General features: G+C 37.5%; 2 protein-coding genes across 6 annotated transcripts in view; both read left to right on the top strand.

The window, feature by feature from the left end:
- Window positions 1-8146, top strand: part of PTPRR (protein tyrosine phosphatase receptor type R) — a 275773-nt gene extending 267627 nt beyond the window's left edge. For all 3 annotated transcript variants that reach the window (XM_086399964.1, XM_086399965.1, XM_086399966.1), the window contains one exon: window positions 6965-8146. In XM_086399964.1, coding sequence (XP_086256090.1) covers window positions 6965-7058 — 94 coding nt within the window. In that variant the 3' untranslated portion in view covers window positions 7059-8146. The remainder of the gene's footprint in view (window positions 1-6964) is intronic.
- A 592-nt stretch (window positions 8147-8738) lies between these two features.
- Window positions 8739-20583, top strand: part of PTPRB (protein tyrosine phosphatase receptor type B) — a 129968-nt gene continuing 118123 nt past the window's right edge. For 2 of the 3 annotated variants that reach the window (XM_086399958.1, XM_086399959.1), the window contains exons 1-2: window positions 8742-8878; window positions 10119-10514. In XM_086399958.1, the coding sequence (XP_086256084.1) occupies window positions 8824-8878; window positions 10119-10514 (451 nt within the window). In that variant the 5' untranslated portion in view covers window positions 8742-8823. Of the gene's footprint in view, window positions 8879-10118; window positions 10515-20583 lie in introns of all 3 variants that reach the window. The other variant, XM_086399962.1, reaches the window with a different exon arrangement.

A 20583-nucleotide genomic window follows, 5' to 3' on the forward strand; every position in this document is an offset into this window, starting at 1 on the left:
TTCAAACTTGAATCTGTCTGACTCCAGGCTTCCTTCTTTCTACTAGGTCATCTACCTCCACTGTAGGTGACTTCACTAGAAGGTGACTTCTAGGCTGGTTCATATTTAAAAACATATTTGAATTTTTCCATCTAGGCTTACCCACTCCAGTATTCTTGCAGAAAAAATCCCATGGATGGACCTGGTGGGCTACAGTCCAAAGGATCACAAAAAATTGGACATGACTGAGCAACTAAGCACATCTAGGCTTGCCCAGGCTGAGCAGTATGGCAGAGCAGTCTTCTGCCCGATGTGCTCTTAGTTCTGTAAGGTCCTCAGAGGACTCATTCCATAGCCTACCATCCAGCCCTGTTTGACCAGATAGCACCAAAGAATAGCTAACACTATGATATCTTCAAGTGCTTAGCTGTAGAGTAACAAATATTTTTAAATGGACTGTTCATTTATATCTCACAACAGTACTATAAAGCAGGTATGGTTAGATGATTATCTCATCATTTTGCAGTTGAGAAAACAGTGCAGCAAAGATTATGTAATAAGGGTAAAGCAGCTAATAAGTGGTGGAGACAATTTGTCTTGACAACAGTGTATGATGTCTTTTTACCTCTTAACGCTCTTTGGCCCCTACTGGTAATGAACCTGATGCTCTGGCATCTCAAGTTTTTTCAAACTCACAATGACTCTCATGGTTAACTGGGTTGCCTTGCCCTGCTTTTATATGCACTTACTCATTTTTGATAATCTAATTCCCATTTGGCAATAGGTATTGTACCTTAATGTGTTATACCCCCAGGAAAAGATTTGTATATAAACAGGATACTCCAAGGAGAGATAGTGTTTTAAATACAGTATGTTGGGTAATGGTGGTGATTTTGGCATGCTGCCTGACTGATGACAGCCTTTCTCCACTGAAGCATCATCTTGATCACCATGGAACTTTAAAAATCTTAACCTTGGTTGAGTTTTTAACTATGATCTGTTGGAGATCAAGGATTATTTAGTGCCTTGATAATTGAGTTTGCTTATGCCTTTTATGTGGTGTTGGAGAAGATGCTTGAGAGTCCTTTGGACTGCAAGGAGATTCAACCAGTCCATCCTAAAGGAACTCGGTCATGGATATTCATTGGAAGGACTGATGCTGAAGCTGAAACTCAATACTTTGGCCACCTGATGCAAAGAACCGACTCACTGGAAAAGACCTTGATACTGGGAAAGATTGCAGGTGGAAGGAGAAGGGGATGACAGAGGATGGGGTGGTTGGTTGGCATCACCGACAGGATAGACATGAGTTTGAGTAGGCTCCAGGAGTTGATGATGGACAGGGAAGCCTGGCGTGCTGCCATCCATGGGGTCACAGAGTCAGACATGACTGAGCAACTGAACTGACTGATGCCTTTTAACGTAATAAAAAGAAAATGTTGGATGATGCCTTTTAAAGTAATAAAAAGAGAATTCCTGCTTCTTACCTTTAAGAACCAGCTTTCTCAGAAACTTTACATCAGTAATATAGATCCAGACCTCAGCAAGTCCTTGGAGCCCTGTCTGACCCAAAAGGTACCTGCAATCTGAGTCAGAGTTCTCCTGGAGGCTGAATTAGTACAGGGCTGTCTTAAGGGTTCATGATTAATCTTGCTATGTTCATTTATTCCATAAATATATTTTGTTTTAGGCACTATGGTCAGCCTATAAAAGACTGTATTTGTCCCATATCAGGATAAATAAAACCTGCAGGTTAAATTATTAGAATTTAAGTTCTTACAAAGATCAGCAGTGTTCTACATACCAATATACGTAATTGGAAATAATATTTTAAAAGATGATTGTAATGAGTTCCTGATTTTGAGTCAACTTCCAGTTAATGCATTCTGTGATGCCTGTTCCCTTCTTTTAGCCTAGAGCTTATATGTTTTCATACTACATGAGACAGCCTGGCCTTAGTAACCTACTTGACAAGTATTTACTTCAGACTAGTAAATGTTTTCCACTTTTGCAAATATGCATAAACTGTAACATCATGCCTGCTCTCAAAGGACCTAAAACCTAGTTAGAAATAATTTTGAAATGGAATTAGTATATCACATGATATAAAATTACTTGTAGTCAAGACCCTGTCTTAGCCCTGTCTTTTTCTACCCCTTTATAAATGACAGATAAAAAGACACAAGGCATGCTTGTTAACTATCTGGGAGACACCAGATAGTTAGGGGATGAGAAATAAAGGCTAATATACTGAATGATAGAAATGGTGATGTCAGTAAATAAGAACTTTGTGCTGAAACCAACAAGTTGAATAGGAATAAACAAAGTTCTGCACTAAGTTTGAAAAAAATATGTACAGAATGAAAGAGAGCTGTGATTTCCACATTCAAAAATCATCCTGTGGGCTTTTTCTTTAACCCAAACCTTAACTCAATATCCTAAAATACTTGCCGAGCACCAGGCACTCGGTAGGCACTGCAGGATCTTTCTACCCAGTGCACCTGCAGAAGCAGACTCTTTGGCTTATAACATGCAGCTAGAGAAGGAAATATTCCCACTGACTTGATCTCATCTAGAGTAGACACAACACTCTAAGAAGGTCATACTTGATAAAACAGCCTATGGAAAGGGGAGGCTAGACTGGGGAGTGACAGGGAAACCAGGCTGCATAGAAATATTGAGTGACCACAGGATGTTTAGTCTAGAGAAGAAAAGATTACAGGACTTTGATGGTTGTTTTCCAACACTTAGAGAGCTATTGTGTGACTCTTAAGAGGAACCTTAAGGCTTTTAGGGTTATTTCAGTTTGACCAGTGGGGCGGGTGAAAGTTAAAGAGGAGCAGATTCATTCTGATGTCTTCAAAAGTTTTCCTGCCAACTTTGGCAAAGGCTAACTACTCCCTGGCAGAAACTAGCTGACCATCTACCATGTAGACCTCTCCCTCCTGGAAAGGCGACATTTTGTTGGCAGTTGGAATGCATGCCCTCTGAGGATCCCTCAGATGCAGAATCTTTCCCTTTTATTTTTCAAAACAAGTGAGAAGTAACCTCACTTTTCATACACCTCCCTTAAGCCTTGATATCCACAAGAGTTTTGTTAGTTTGCAGGTAATGAATTTGCTTCCACATCTTGTCCACCTTCACTGGCAGAAACAACATTTGACTTAGTTAACAGAATGTGATAGTAAGTATACTCCAAGCATTAAAATTACACTGCTGACTTTTCTGGGGTAAGATGGTGATTAAACCTAGTCTTCACCTTCATTCATTCAACAGTCGGACATGTAGATACCAATGTTCACCGGAACATATAAGAAGGGGAAAATCTTGTCTCAAAGTGAGGTAAATGGTGAGAGGAAATTCACAGACCAGAGTCCAGGAGACTGAGCACTTGTAAGGCTCTATAGACTGTCTGCAGCTTAAGGAGGGAGCCTAATGAGCTGTGCAGATGCCAAAGGAAGGGAGGTACCTCTCAACTCCCTAGAGCGGCCTCAATATTTCCTGTGGCTGGCTCTCCCAAGCCTCACAGTCAAAACCAGCATCTTCCGGACACCTGCTGTTTTGGGGTGTGCCCAGATGTCATCGTCCAGCTGAGAAAAGTCATCACCTCAGCTGGCCACTCCTGTTGTCGACTTAGGATCAAGGAACACTTTGACCAGAGAGCTGCCTTTAGTACAACAAAATGTGCAGTTCTATAGAAAAGCAATGATGATATATTTCTGCCAATGAGTTGCAGTTGCCAAAAAAATCATGTATTTACCTCTCTATTACCAAGTACATCATTTGGGCATCCCATTGATAAAGCGAGAGAGTTCCAGAAAAATCTATTTCTGCTTTATTGACTATGCCAAAGCCTTTAACTGTGTGGATTGTAATAAACTGTGGAAAATTCTGAAGGAGATGGGAATACCAGACCACCTGACCTGCCTCTTGAGAAACCTGTGTGCAGAACAGGAAGCAACAGTTAGAACTGGACATGGAACAACAGACTGGTTCCAAATAGGAAAAGGAGTACGTCAAGGCTGTATATTGTCACCCTGCTTATTTAACTTATATGCAGAGTACATCATGAGAAACGCTGGGCTGGAGGAAGCACAAGCAGGAATCAAGATTGCTGGGAGAAATATCAATAACCTCAGATATGCAGATGACACCACCCTATGGCAGAAAGTGAAGAAGAACTAAAGAGCCTCTTGATGAAAGTGAAAGAAGAGAGTGAAAAAGTTGGCTTAAAACTCAACATTCAGAAAACTAAGATCATGGCATCCGGTCCCATCGCTTCATGGCAAATAGATGGGGAAACATTGGAAACAGTGGCTGACTTTATTTTTCTGGGTTCCAAAATCACTGCAGATGGTGATTGCAGCCATGAAATAAAAAGACACTTACTTCTTGGAAGAAAAGTTATGACCAACCTAGACAGCATATTGAAAAGCAAAGACATTACTTTGCCAACAAAAGTCCGTCTAGTCAAGGCTATGGTTTTTCCAGTGGTTGTGTATGGATGTGAGAGTTGGACTATAAAGAAAGCTGAGTGCCGAAGAATTGATGCTTTTGAACTATGGTGTTGGAGAAGACTCTTAAGAGTCCCTTGGACTGCAAGGAGATCCAACCAGTCTATCCTAAAGGAGCTCAGTCCTGAATATTCATTGGAAGGACTGATGTTGAAGCTGAAACTCCAATACTTCGGCCACCTGATGCAAAGAGCTGATTCACTGGAAAAGACCCTGATGCTGTGAAAGATTGAGGGCAGGAGGAGAAGGGGATGACAGAGGATAAGATGGTTGGATGGCACCACCAACTCAATGGACATAGCTTTGGGTGGACTCCAGGAGTTGGTGATGGACAGGGAGGCCTGAGGTGCTACAGTTCACGGGGTCACAAAGAGTCAAACATGACTGAGCGACTGAACTGAACTGAACTGATTGACCTGTTTAGTGTTAGTTCTGAAGGATGAAGTGTTTCTAACTTAACACTATTGTTTAAGAGAGTGAAATCTTACTGCTTTTAATACCTTGTAAGCTTATATTTATAGAAGTGGGCAAGTAAACCTAGATATAAGCCCAATTTTAGTTATTACCATTAACTAGAAGTCACATTATAGTGAGGCAATATACCTCATTTTTAAAGTTGAAGTGCTGAAAGTCCTAAACACAATTATTTTGAATGGTAACAACAGCCACTGGGAAGAATTAATAAGTTTAAAATTGGTTGTAGTATTGGTTACAGAGTTATGTAGACTTTATAAGACTTCACATAGTTACTAATAGGGATGCAGTTACTCAGTGAACAGGAAAAATAACATTTATACAACTATAGTAGCTTTGCTAGGTAAAGGAACCATTATAAAAAAAATTCAATATACCTCCTTTATGTATAAATGTATAAGGAGCAGTGTTATTACTTCTCATGAAGTTAGGGACCTTCTAATTAGTGAAGATTAGACCTTCACTAATCTTAAACATATGGTACATGGAATAACTAGTGATGATAGTGAAGAGGGGAAAAGCAAGAACCAATTCTCTTTTTCCAACTCATTTAAGGATCTCCTGCTATTGTGTTTAAATACCCAGCACACCACACCCAAAAGCTGTTTCCCCATTAGTTCAGTTCAGTTCAGTTCAGTTGCTCAGTCGTGTCCAACTCTTTGCAACCCCATGAATTGCAGCACACCAGGCCTCCCTGTCCATCACCAACTCCCGAAGTTTACCCAAACTCATGTCCATCGAGTCAGTGATGTCATCCAGCCATCTCAGCCTCTGTCGTCCCCTTCTCCTCCTGCCCCCAATCCCTCCCAGCATCAGAGTCTTTTCCAGTGAGTCAACTCTTTGCACAAGGTGGCCAAAGTACTGGAGTTTCTTTTTTTTTTTTTTTTAATTTTATTTTATTTTTAAACTTTACATAATTGTATTAGTTTTGCCAAATATCAAAATGAATCCGCCACAGGCATACATGTGTTCCCCATCCTGAACCCTCCTCCCTCCTCCCTCCCCACACCATCCCTCTGGGTCGTCCCAGTGCACCAGCCCCAAGCATCCAGTATCGCGCATCGAACCTGGACTGGCAACTCGTTTCTTACATGATATTCTACATGTTTCAATGTCACTCTCCCAAATCTTCCCACTCTCTCCCTCTCCCACGCTTTAGCATCGTTCCTTCCAAAGAACACCCAGGACTGATCTCCTTCAGAATGGACTGGTTGGATCTCCTTGCAGTCCAAGGGGCTCTCAAGAGTCTTCTCCAACACCACAGTTCAAAAGCATCAATTCTTTGGTGCTCAGCTTTCATCACAGTCCAACTCTCACATCCATACATGACCACTGGAAAAACCATAGCCTTGACTAGACGGACATAACATACTCAAATAAACCATTGCAAGGTAGTTCTTTTAACTTGTAGAAAGAGCAACATTTTACAGTTCAGTTTTGTTCAGTAAACCTACATCAATCAAATCCAAGTGCATAAATCCGTATAACATATGAAGAATGATAAGGCACCCTAGAAGTAATACTAACACTCCAAATAGAAGTGAATTTATTTAACCCTAGCAATAATCCTGTGAGAATAATCCCGTTATTCTCCTACTTTAATAGCAGATGAAACTGAGACAAAAGCATTTTAAGGAACTTGCCCAAGATCAATTTGCCCTCGCTAAGACTAGGCATTGGAGGGATTTGAACTCAGACAGTCTGGTTCCAAAGTCCAAGTACTTAACCACAAGGCTGTACTGCCTCCCCAGTAATGATGTTGGTTAAATTAATCAAATGCCTACTGTGTAGCAGACACTGTGTTAATCCCTTCATATATATTAGCATATTAAAATCATCTATCAGGTCATCTGGACATAGGAAAGAGGGACAACAAAAGGATTACCATGCCAACTGTTCTGTGTGTCTTTGGCACAGCACTTTCACTTGAGTGTGGTCTCTGTGTTACTTGAGATGCTGGGATGTTAGCAATAAGTTATATTATCTCTTCCTTGCAGGGGTGGAATGGTCCAAACCAGCCAGCAGTATGAATTTGTGCATCACGCTCTGTGCCTGTACGAGAGCAGACTTTCAGCAGAAACTGTCCAGTGATTCTCTGAAGACTTACCAGACCTTTGATCTCTAGGGGTGATTAGCTGATTACCCACTCAAGGCTTCTGGAAGGAGCTTCCCGCAGTGGAAGGGAAGAGAAGCCATGAAGCCAAGTCGGGGCATGGATTGTGGAAGATGGCAACATATTCAAGTCCTCCAGCCTCTTGTGTATATGAATGCACTTGTAAGCATCCCTTAAATTATTTTGAAGGTCCTCTGCTGATGGAGGTATGGTCGATTTCTCACACTGCTAAGGAGGAATTTGTTTTGTCTGTATTGACTATCTGCCACACAGAATATATGTATGAAATATATGTCATCAGATGATACCTTGAAGAGCTGCTGAAGAAATTATTATTGTGTGTTTAGATGCTTTAATGTTTGCAAAATCTGTCTTGTGAATGGACTGTCAGTTGTTAAACTATTCCTGTTTTAAGTGCTAATTCCTTCTCAGTTACCAGAATCTTGCCGCTAAAGTTGCAAGTGATTGATGATGGATTTTTAACAAATAAGTCTGTGTTTTTGAAAAAAAATCAAAAGCAGTAACTATTTTATATGGAAATGTGTCTTGAAATATTACCTATTAAATGTGTATTTATCAGTACCTCCTATCAAACAATTACAGAGCACAATGATTGTCATTGGATATATATGTATTTACTCTCTACTATTGAACATAGAGGTGGTTTCTGCTCCAGAATTCTATCCACTGTATTTCTACATTGTGAGTCATTTTACTTTCAAAGGGAAAAACAAATTTGTAGCAACTATGATGTATTAAGAATTTTAAATACTTGTCTCTCTTTTACTAAGAAAGAATTTTTGAATACAATGTCTACCTAAAATCTCTCTCCCAGTAAAAGGCAGATGCCTTTGAAATTGATGTAACCTGTCCCATTTCCAGTGGTTCTTTAAAAGGATGCTGCCATGGATATCCTTAAATCTCTGAAACGATTTAATCCTCAAGAGACAAAGTTTTAAAAAACAATCTACACTCAGCAAACACTAGATGTTCTGCTCACATATGAATTTTTAATGCAGCTATGTTGATTTTGTTTCCTACTGCCAATAAACTACTCTTAATACTACATGTTGAGTAAGGCATATGCTTTTTTTTCTTATTTGGAAAGAGACCATTATCTTTTAGGGAAAGCCTGCAGTCAACAGTGTAATGGGTATAATTTTAGTCTGCCTCTCCCCAGTAGAGATGGCGATTTCAAAACGTAGTATTGTCATCACTTGAGTGATAATGATCTAGAACTGCCATCATTATGTGGTTTTCCTCGATAGACTTCCAGCTATCATTATACACACAGTACATGTTTATGTCTTCATATCCCTTGTCACAGACCCTCATAAATTACATGGTTGGTGTTTGTTCGGCAGAATCACATCACCTGAAGAGATGTAATGCTGTAGGAACACTGAATTACCTAAAATTACAATTCTTTTCTTCCTTCTTGAGCTTAGTCGTGTGGCAAAGGGATGGTAGACGAAAACTTACACATTTTATTCTGCTCCTGGGGGCTGGAATTTTTTTCGACATTAAAAAAAAAGAGAAGTAATCATAATCCCTTCTTTCTAAGGAAACAGACAAAAGGACAACTGGTGTAAAACTTCCCCCAAACAATTCAATAGGAGGAAGTGCTCGTCACTGACTTTTCCCCCCACCATGAAGGCACATTTCCTTCCTAGTCTTTGCTTCTCTTATCTGGGAGAATTTTTTTTTCCCCCAAGCAAAGCATGAACAGTCGTTAAGTGGAAAATGGAGGCTGAATTTTACATGGCGATTCTTACCTGCTTCATCTTCGTGAACTCAGGTGAGTGGGTCTGCCTCAAGTTTCCTGAGGCATTTCTTCAAATAGCCAGCAAAGGAGTCTCTGTCCTTAGAAAAGTGTGTGAAACAAAGCGGAAATGGAGCCAGGTCTCCATGGCAGTTTAGCCAGAGACGATGAGGAGGGGGAATAAAAGGAGCCTGTGATGCCCACACTGTTGAGATTTCTCCCTAAAAGAAAATAAATGGCCTCTTCTGGTGTCCTCCAAATGCCTCAGGCAGCTCCTGAAATGGCATCTGAATAGTAGAGACTAAAGCAACCCCAAGGTGGGGAAAACATATTATTACGCAACTGTCTGTGGCATCTTTCTGCTTTTTCTCTGTCAAGTTATAGTTTGGTTTCCTCTGTGTTAAATAAAGAAAACATAAGAAATATAATTAAAGGGAGTTGAGGAACTGTGGTGGGTTTTATTTGGAAGTTGTTATTTGGAACGTCTGAATATTTTAATAGAATGGCTGAGAAAATTAAGTAAAAGCACCTTGAAGATGGTTTTTGAGCCTGAATATTTCACTTTTTAATCTGATGTTTAACAACTGGGTATTCAGTTTTCTCTTATTAGCATTTGAAGGAAGACTGCAGATACTGTCACAAAATAGAAAAATACTTCTTTATAGTATTATAAAAATTTAATTTGTGATAATCAATACTTTAATTACTTACTATTAGCTAGGAGAATGTGCTTAGAAGAATGGAAAATTTTGTTTTATTTTGGGATAAATATACCTAATTTTCAAAAACTGTATTCAAACTCATCCATTTGTATACAAACACTTATTGCAGTGGTAACTTAAGAATTGGAAAATGGAGTGTTTCTTTAGAGTGGAGAATGGAGGTGAGGTGGAAGGAATGAAATGGTTAAAATGGGAATTGGATTTTATATAACTTTAGCATTTACATATTTGGGCTAAAATATCTCACCGTATTCTTTGGATGGTTTAGTTTCTTTTCCAAGCTTCCTTTCATTATTTCAGTGGGGGCATATTTTCTTCCCTAAACCATGTGAAAGGAAAAGAAAAGAAGCTAAGTGTGACATTTTTGCATTGTTTGTTTTGGGATTTTTAAATCACATGTGTTGACTCTGGAACTATTCACTTTAAATGATAGCAATTGCAAAAGATAAGTAAACCTTGTATTTTGACCAGGCTGATTTGTGGGTGGGTTGCTTTGCTTTCTGGTGGGTTTTATGGTTTGTTGCATAGCACTTGATGAGCTTCTCATCTTCCAGAGGGGTTTCAGATTGTCCATGTCCAGAAACAACAATGTCTTTTCAAAAATGGGAGAGTGGTCATGGACTTGTGCAATAGGACAAACCAGAACCAGCAGTGGATGTGGACTGAGGATGGAAAGCTCCTTCATGTTAAATCTGCTCTATGCCTGGGCATCTCCAATTCCTCTGGTGGCCCTGGCCGAGCCGCCATCTTTGCCCCCTGCTCCCAGGCTCCTCGATGGACTTGCTATGAGAAGGAAGGGTTCCTTGAGGTGGAAAATGCCTCTCTCTTTCTCAAGAAACAAGGCGTCAGGGTAGTGGTCAAGAAGGGCAGAAAGTACCTCCATAGCTGGATGAAAATAGATGTCAACGAGGAGGGAAAACCAGTCAATGAAAGCCTCTGCTCTAAAAAAGGTGAGTTCTTCCTTTCAGAATTGATTCTGAAAGTTCTGTTAAATATCTTGCTGTTTTGCATTTAAGGGAAGTCCACATGCTCCAACAAAATTCCAGTGGAAGATTCATAAGCTAATGGAAATGGATTGTGTGGTACACACCAACTTGGAAAACTTCATTATCTTCGTTAAAATAAGCCCAACTTTCCTTTTTCTGTCTATCTCTCATGCTTCCTTCCTTTTTTTTCCTTGCTTCTTTTATTAATTCAACAAATATTTCTTGAGCTTCTCTTTTGTGTCAAACATTAAGCACTTTGGCTAAATACTAGTAGATGTGGGAATGTAAATGTCTATACCATACACAGGTAATGACTAAAGGCAATGATAAGGAAATTAATAATTTTGCTGATGTAGACACTTCTGTTCTCGGATTATGAGGAGCTATTAGAACATCAAAATGGTGCTTTATAAGACTGGGAAGATAATAAGTTATGCTTTTGTAAATCTCTTGTACTAATGTTAGAGGTAGATTTTTTTGGAGGTAGTATCTTTGAAATGTTAAGAACCAATGTGCAGCTATAGAATCTTCTAATTTGTTGATCATTGATGAATATAACCTAGATGATGAACATATAAAAACTTGTATACACATGCATAAATTTCTGGTACAACATACAGTTCAGTCCTAGACTAGGAATATTTATTTGTCGATACAGCTTAATTTTCTATTTTACTTAATCATCTTATTGCTTATTTACTCCTTTATTAGAGGTTTGCTTTAGGAAGTCATGGAGGATAAAAGAATTGCTACATACTAGCTATAAATAACTGGAGAATTTTCTAGAAATGAAGCCCTTCCTTAAGATTAAAAGTTGCAAGGTAAAGTGAATTGTCCCAAATAATTAAATAGCAGAGGTATAGATTAGAACCCAGGGTTTTGGTTTGTTTGTTTGTTTGTTTTACCTTTCTTTTGTATTAGACTATAGCGGATTAGCAAACAGCATCATGATAGTTTCAGCTGAACAATGAAGGGACTCAGCCATAGATACACATGTATCCATTCTCCCCCAAACTCCCCTCTATCCAGACTGCCACATAACACTGAGCAGAGTTCCATGTGCTATACAGTATGACTTTGTTGAGAACCTGTTTCTTGATTCCTTGTCCAATATATGTTCCATTTTATAGTAGTTTCCACATGCTCATCTGTAGGATTCTTGCCCAATTGGCTACATTCAGAATCACCTGGTAGAGAGGAGTAAAATGAATTATTGCCATCATTTCTTCCTTTACTGTTGTTTCCAAGATTTGATTCCAAGAAATCTATATTTGGGCATGATACTGGATGCTTTTTAAAAATTTCCCCAAATAATTTTAATTCATAGCCTCATTTCAGGATCAGCATCCACTGTACATTTAACTCTTTTTATTAGGTCTTTATTTTTGAGACTTATATGAGTTTTTTCACCACACTGATCTTTGAACAATTTTACGTCACTCTAAGAGTCGGACACAACTGAGTGACTTCACTTTCACTTTTCACTTTCATGCGTTGGAGAAGGAAATGGCAACCCACTCCAGTGTTCTTGCCTTGAGAATCCCAGGGATGGGGGAGCCTAGTGGGCTGCTGTCTATGGGGTCGCACAGAGTCGGACACGACTGAAGTGACTTAGCAGCAGCATTTACTTTAAGTAGGTGCCAATTAAATGGGCTCTTCTATAGTACAAGAAGAATCTCTGTTCTAATAAAGACTTCTGATATGAGAATAAGATAAAAAAATATAAAATTTAATTATGAAATTCAACTTTATCAGGGAGAATACATCACATAGCACCATCCAAACTGTTCCTTTCCTGTAGTTCATCTACCTAGGCCTATCCTAAACAACACAGAAACATTGTAAATATTTTGGTTGTATGGTGTATGGTTATACCCAAGCAGGGAGATTCCTCCCCAACTCCCAATCAAACCTTAGAAAAATGTTCTTTCATTAGAACTTTTAAAAAGCACATATGAATTCAATAGATATGGATTATTCAAGATAGAAGATAATTCATGGAAAAACTATTTCTTTTAACCTTCACACAAAACATGTCTAATGATATACATTTCAAAAGTAAAGTAGATATAATAGACTACTTGCAGGTAACCACTGAACATGCCATATCCAAAATGCCTGATAATGTGTGTTGGGGCGAGAAAATGGACCTCTAGAAAAAGCAGAGTTAAAATTTGAACAATTCCAATACAAAAAAGTATCTTATATTTGAATATACATAGGTGCAACATATACTTTTGCCAACAGACTTTTTCCTTCTCTAACTGCACAGAATGATATTGGTTGACCCATAGCATGAACACTCACTGATTTTCTAGAGAGTTCATTGTGAAATGTTAAATTTCATGTAGATGTTTGTAATGAATGAACTCCAAATGCCTTTTCTTAAGAGTTAATAAATACTATACTTTTAAGTGGGCTTCCCTAGTGGCTCAGACGGTAAAGCGTCTGTCTGCAACGCAGGAGACCCGGGTTTGATCCCTGGGTTGGGAAGATCCCCTGGAGAAGGAAATGGCAGCCCACTCCAATATTCTTGCCTGGAAAATCCCATGGATCATGGAGCCTGGTAGGCTACCGTCCATGGGGTCACAAAGAGTCGGACACAATGCATGTTGTTCATGTAGAGGATATATTGTTTTTATTAGGCTCATCAGTAAAAGCATACTTGTGAAGGTCAAAACCTGGGCTATATATTTCATATTTGTTTCATAGAAGAAACATTCATAATACCATTCAAATATTTAAGTAATATTTCTCTACTACTACTAGGTGCCATAACTTGTGCTAGTAACTGAAGTACCCTACACTAGTGATTTACACCCAGGCTTTACATCAGAATACAATAAACGTGAAATAGTATTAATATTCTGGCTTCATCCTGTAGGTCAACTAACTCAGGAATTATATTTTTAAATACTTCCAATATGCAGCCAAACCTGAGAATCAGTAAATATGTCTTGCTCCTTAGGATAATGGGAAGGCAAATAAGGAAATAGTTATAATGAGTGTGAGTAGAAAAAAAATATCCCTTCCTCCAATATATATTCTTGCCAGTGTGTCACATTAAATGATAGTTTTTTTTAACTCGATACTTCTTAAATTTTTTAAACATTTCTTTGAATGTCCACTGAATTTTGTCATAGTTTAACTGTGCTTCATTTTCACTAAGATGTCTTTTTTCTTCTTCCTCTCCTTTACTCAAGCCCCTCTATAATAGGATGAATCAAATAGGTTTCCAAAGTGGGTCGAAATTTGATTCAAAAGTTAATAAGAAGGTTTTTAATAGAAGAACCTGTACTAGGGTCAGATTTCCTCAAATAATCAGTGCTACTGCAATGATTTTTATTAGGAGAGGAATGTAAAATTAACCTATCTTTTCAAATTTTCATATAATTTATATTTCTGTAAAACCCCTTAAAACAACCATTTAATGAAACAAATAGAATAGAGTTTGTGAGTGAAAGTTGCACAGTCCTGTCACTCTTTGCGACCCCATGGACTATAGAGTCCATGGAATTCTCCAGGCCAGAATACTGGAGTGGGTAGCCTTTCCCTTCTCCAGGGGATCTTCCCAACCCAGGGATTGAAGCCAGGTCTCCCACATTGCAGGCAGCTTCTTTACCAGCTGAGCCACAGGGGAAGCCCAGAATAGCGTTTAATGGGACATAATTCGTGGGAATTCAATTAAAAAGAATATATAGGTTATGTAGAACCAGGATCATAGTAGATTACCAAGTTAAATAAAAGATGGATTTAGATTTTTTACCATTCCCTCTGAATTTTAAGTTTACCCTTAAAGAATATACTACACAAATTCATTTTGGATCCCCTCCCCCAACAAAAAACATAATGTATATGGTAGACAGACTCTTATTTTTAAAAAAACTTTTAAGATCAATTTTTAAAATTAGAGCCTTATAGCTATTATTCTGAGTAGGGAGTAATAAAAAGCATTGCTTCCAAAATGCCAATATATCTGGCTGAAATGACAAAATTTCCTTTTCCCTATATATTCTTTTGTCAGTCAGTTGCCAGATATCCAGCTATCTGGAAACCATCTTACCTTTAGCAATGTGTCAATAAAACAAGTGATTGACAGATTCAAATATTTCCTCCAGATAGCCACATCTTTGGAGTCACTGTATTGAGTATAGCTTTTAGAAATATTTTGTGTATTGTTTCTCAGTCTCCATAAATTCACACAAGGCAGTCATCAATAAGGCAATAAGGAAAAACCAAATTTTATTCTATTCCCAAGCATATAGCAATTTTATATAATGACACATTTGATTTTTTTAAGATTATTATTGCTTTAAGAGTAAAAATGCATTCTGAGGTCCAAATTTCTAATTTACAAACTCTTGAAACATGGCACTCCTAAGGGCTTCCTGCTAGGAAAAATCTTTTAAGCTAAAGGGAAAATTATATCAGCCTACACTTTGGGGGAGGGGTACTTGTACATTTCTAGGAAAGTTCACTTAAAATTCAGTTAAACATTTTTTTTCTCCATGACTAAGTTGTTTGTATATACAGGAGATGCAAAAGAAAAAAAGTTAGAAAGACTCAACTATTATGCTATAAACCTCTTCAGAGCAGGAATCATAACTTAGAAATCTTTATCTCCTTTAAAGGTAATCTTGGTTCCCATGGTCAACAAGTGCGGCTAAATGTGTTTCAACTTCTAAAAGGTGTTAAATATCAGAATTACAGTGATTCCCAGGTGGCTCTTCTGTGGTAGAGAATCCAGGAGACAAGCATTTGATCCCTGGGTTGGGAAGATCTCCTGGAGGAGGAAATGGTAACCCACTCCAGTACTCTTGCCTGGAAAGTCCCAGGGATGGGGTCACAAAGAGTTGGACACAACTGAGTGACTGAGTATGCACATCAGAATAATAGGGAACAATTAAGGAAAGCTAAGGACTATTTTTATACCACTATTGAAGTCCTGATTATTGGTTTTCTCTTCTTCCCAAATCAAGCAGAATTTTTAAACCCACCAAGCCATTAACAGTTACAGTACTATCTATTCCAACAGGAAAAGTCTTATCCCCACAAACAGACAACACAGGTTATGGGGACCGAATTATTGACATTTTATGGACCTACACAATATGGAAAATAACCCATTCATTGGGCCCCCTCTTTTACATGAGAAACAGAGAAATCTTCTCAAAGGATATTACATATTTGCAAGCATATCTAAGCAAATAATCCTTAAGACAGGAAAATAAAAACATTCTAAACTTGAAAAGGGGTTCCACAACACCAGCACAAATCTATTGACTGTAGACCATACTCAAATAGTTCTAGGACTTCCAAATGAAGAGTACAAAATTCTGTCTATGGTTTGGATACCTATTCCAAGGAACTCCAAGTCTCCTTACAAGTATAAACACCCAGGATAACTGTCTAAAATTGTTACTTTCACTAAGATGTTTCATATTGTATGAAGAGTAACATTGTATATGTCAGCCAACCATTCAACATTTATTGCGGATCTGCTACAGATTCATTCATTCAGATTTCATTTTTTTGTCTGAGGATAAGCAAATTTTTCCAGACATATTTTCAAGTGTCCCTGATATGGCTGAGTTAGTAAAATTACTACGAGATCTCACTGCTGAAGTAAATCATACTGTTGGCTGGCTTGATATACCTGCTAGTTAAAGTAATTGTTTAATTGTAGTCATATGGGTGAGGGAATAAAATCCATAAGCATTGTAATAGGTAAGCAATCATATATGCTCTTGGGGCACTGAGTTTTAGCAGCTATTTCCTCTGGTGATTGGTAGTAGTGCTTGTAAATACAGACAGCTTGATGGGAAATGAACAAACCAAAACAGAAAGTGTCTTTGTATACACAGACTCTGACCAAATTGGCTGTCACAGACATTTTAGAGTTTCCTCCTTGCATCATTATAACAACATGGACTTTGCAATTAACCATTTATTTACATGATCATTGAAAATCGTCTGGTCATTGAGTATTAATATATGCTTTCTATGATCACTGAAAAACATCTAACATAGCATCCGGAGTTGCTCAACGATTTTCAGCCTGTGACACATCATTAAACTTATCAGGGCACACCCAAGGCTGCATATGACTTTCATGGGCCCTGTGCACATATCTTTGTGGGTTCCTTCCTCCACTTGGAAAAAAAATAAAATAAATTAATAGATTATCTTGGTCCTAGCATTCTCATTTATTCACAATGTGTGAAAAAAATTTAACATTTTATTTGACCCTGAACGTGAAGAGATAACCCACGCCCAAGGTAAGAGAAACCCAAGTAAGATGGTAGGTGTTGCAAGAGGGCATTAGAGGGCAAACACACTGAAACCATACTCACAGAAAACTAGTCAATCTAATCACACTAGGACCACAGCCTTGTCTAACTAAATGAAACTAAGCCATGCCCGTGGGGCAACCCAAGACGGGCGGGTCATGGTGGAGAGATCTGACAGAATGTGGTCCACTGGAGAAGGGAATGGCAAACCACTTCTCTTGCCTTGAGAACCCCATGAACAGTATGAAAAGGCAAAATGATAGGATACTGAAAGAGAAACTCCCGAGGTCAGTAGGTGCCCAATATGCTACTGGAGATCAGTGGAGAAATAACTCCAGAAAGAATGAAGGGATGGAGTCAAAGCACTGACTTGATGGACGTGAGTCTGAGTGAACTCAGGGAGTTGGTGATGGACAGGGAGGCCTGGTGTGCTGCGATTCATGGGGTCGCAAAGAGTCAGACACAACTGAGCGACTGATCTGATCTGATCTGAATGTTCTTTGTTAAAAATTATTTTCAAAGAAATTAAATCATTTCATGAACCCTAAAAATCATGAGCCCTAGGCAATGTTTGTGTTGTGCCTAACAGATGAGCCAGCCCTGGGCACACCAAGTTATTCACCCACTTTCCACCTGCTTTTGCCCTAACCTTGTTGAGGCTCTGGCTGAGCATGTCTCCCCCAAAGCCTCGTAGCCATGAACTAATAAACCATTCTTCTCCCTCCATCCTTCTACACCACCATTTCATCCTTTTCCAATGTTTGTGTGTGCATTTTTCCAAAAGAAAACGTGGGACATTAGGATAAACCAGGCTCATCGTCATATAACAAACCATAGTACAGTAGTTGAGTAGTAATTGGCTATTGAAAAGCATTTCTTTGATTGGCTAAACTTTCATTTTTTAATCTAAATTTTTTTACTATGCTATGCATTGATGTTTTACTATCCTATGTCTTGGTATCAATTTCCATTTATTAATTTTACTTTTTCCTAATCTTGCATCTTTTTTAAGTTTCTTAAAAAAAATTAACCCCTGATTATGCCTTCTTGGTTGTTATGCCTCCTATTGTTTGTAAATTCTCCATCTTTGGTACTCTTTTCAAAAATTTTTCACTTTCTAACTCACTTTTTCAAATTTTAGGCATGTGTATTTTTAAATGTATTCTTTATTTCATTGACTACATTCTCTGAAATTTTAATTATTCATTTTAACATTTCTAATAATTATTCAGAATATTATAATGCCCAGATCTTTCACTTTATTCTAGTCAAATCTGATTTAATAGATCTTTTATATTAATTTAAATATTTATGTATAAATATATATATATACAAATCATCATTTTTCTAAGGTATCTTCTGTTTCATTTATCTCTTTTCCAGATTGCTTTCCCACTTTTAAAGGGCATATTACATTTGGCATCTTCCTACAGAATAGAAAGTATCAATATAGTTTAAATTTTATATCTCCAAAATGAGTTTTATTCAAGTTTTTGCTTTCAATATGCTTGAACAGTTTTTTAATCATTTAAAAGAGGGAAACTAACAAATTGTGTATTGTCTCCACTATCATTATACAAAAATTCCATTTCTATTATTGATTATCTCTAAGGCAATCATAGATGAATTAATAAACTAAAATGCATATTGCTTTTTAAAGAAATGTATTTGAAATATGGTCTTGATATGACACAGTCATTGCAAATCATTTTATAGGTGAGCTCTAAGTGCTAAGCTTTGTTTTTTCTACATTAAGTACTAAACTTCTTAGATTGGACCTAGGATGGTCCGCCTTATTTTGAATTGTGTTCTAAGAGGAATTGTGTATAATGTGGAAACAATGTAATAGCAATGGTACAATAAAGCTTTTTAAAAATAGCTTCAACATATTGTTCCATTGTGTAGGAACTTTTCCTTGCATTTGTCAAAACACATCTTGTTCTTTCATAAACTGTAAAATATATATACCTTTAAAAGAACATCAGAAGAATTGTAGAACCCAGAACACACAGAGATCTACTAATTTTAGTATAATTTCATAACACCCATTTCAACAAAGAGTTCAGGCAATGGAAAGGTAAAATTATTTTAATCACCTTATATATTTCTATGATGGATTTTTCTTTCTTTTCATCTACTTCATAATTCTTCAATTCCCACATAAGACATGATTAGAATTCAGCTTTGGCTCATATTGTACATGTGGATAAAATTATATATTTAGATGTATATTACACCTGAGAAATGTATTAGAAATGCAGGTGCTAGATCCCACACCAGATATACTAGATCATAATTTGGGGGTAGGGAGTGGGGCAGTAAGGCTTCAATATTCCAACAAGCTCCAAAGGAGATTGTGATGCCTAACAAAGTTTGTTTTGAAATTCACAAAATTTGGAAATTAAATGTTAAGACTAAAGTTTCCTTCCTGTTTTTTAAATAGCACAAGTTAAAACATAGACACAAAATGAAGGGGTACCAGACTTGAATATTCTGTAGGTTCTTTCTTTGGAAAAAGGTGGTGTCCTAAACTGGAAAATGAACTTGTTTGGTTTAGAGTGTTTTAAAAATACATTTAGAAGGTTAATTACAGACAGTTACAGAAGAGTAGAATTTTTTCCATAAGATATCCCAAAGCTACTTGCAATGGTGATAAGCTATGTTATTTGCAAAAGAAATTTCAAGAGTGCTTTGATCATTTACCTAACTTGGGGAAAGTCTTGTTTCATCCATTGAATTAATTCTATAAACTGACTAAAAAAAATAGTTCTCAAGAAGAGAACTTACCAACAGCTTAGTGAAGAAGAGTAAACATAGGTTGACATGTGAAGACACATAATTACACGCTAGGTATATGGAAGCTTGTCTCTGCCCTCACCTCACCATTGAATCTTTTTTTTTCTGAAGATATGAGAGCTAAAATTGTCTTAGGTAGTAATCAACTCAGGGGATTGACATTGGCCAAAGCTCGAAATAGCCAAAATACTAATCTCCACGTATAGAATTTTTTGCATCCCAACAATAGATTAGTATCTGTGTAAAAGGACATTCTAGCACCTAAATCAATTAAGAATGCAGAATTAAGACTGCTCCTTGTAGTCTGTTGTAAAGGCATATTACTAATAGTACAGTTGGATCTGTCCTATAGAAGACATCCCAGGAATGAGTACATCTCTAGATATGCCAGGCACAATGGCAGTGATAGTTAGTGGCACCGAATTCAGGAAGATAAAAGCAGACAGAAATCAGGGAGAATGTCCAAACATTTATCAAAGCTTTAGTAGATGTACAGGTAGGGTTGCTGGATAAAATATACCATACCCAGTTACATTTGAATTTCAGATAAATGACAATTTTTAGTAAAAGCATATTCCTAACATACAATATAATATAATCTTTGTAATGTTGTATATTGGGGATATATTAAATATACTGAGTCTTTGGTCATTTATGTGAAATAGTAATTTAACTGGGCATGACATTTTTATTTGCTATATCTGGCAACCGCATATACAGGGTACCCTGAACAATCCTCCACATCTCAAGGAAAAGATGCTTAATGGTCATGGTTATTTTATTAACATTTAAGAGAACAGCTGATATTTACATCTTGCTAAATTATAAAAAGACCTTTTCCATCTTGAGCCTCTTTTTGTGCTTATCCCTGATAGCACAGTTTCCATAATTCTCCCTGCACCTTGTAAATTGGATAGATGGATAAAAGATAGGTGACACAGACAGGG

The sequence above is a fragment of the Bos grunniens genome, chromosome 5, assembly GCF_055505025.1.
Source record: "Bos grunniens cultivar Pamir isolate PY7600 chromosome 5, Bosgru_T2T1.0, whole genome shotgun sequence".
Lineage (NCBI taxonomy): Eukaryota > Metazoa > Chordata > Mammalia > Artiodactyla > Bovidae > Bos > Bos grunniens.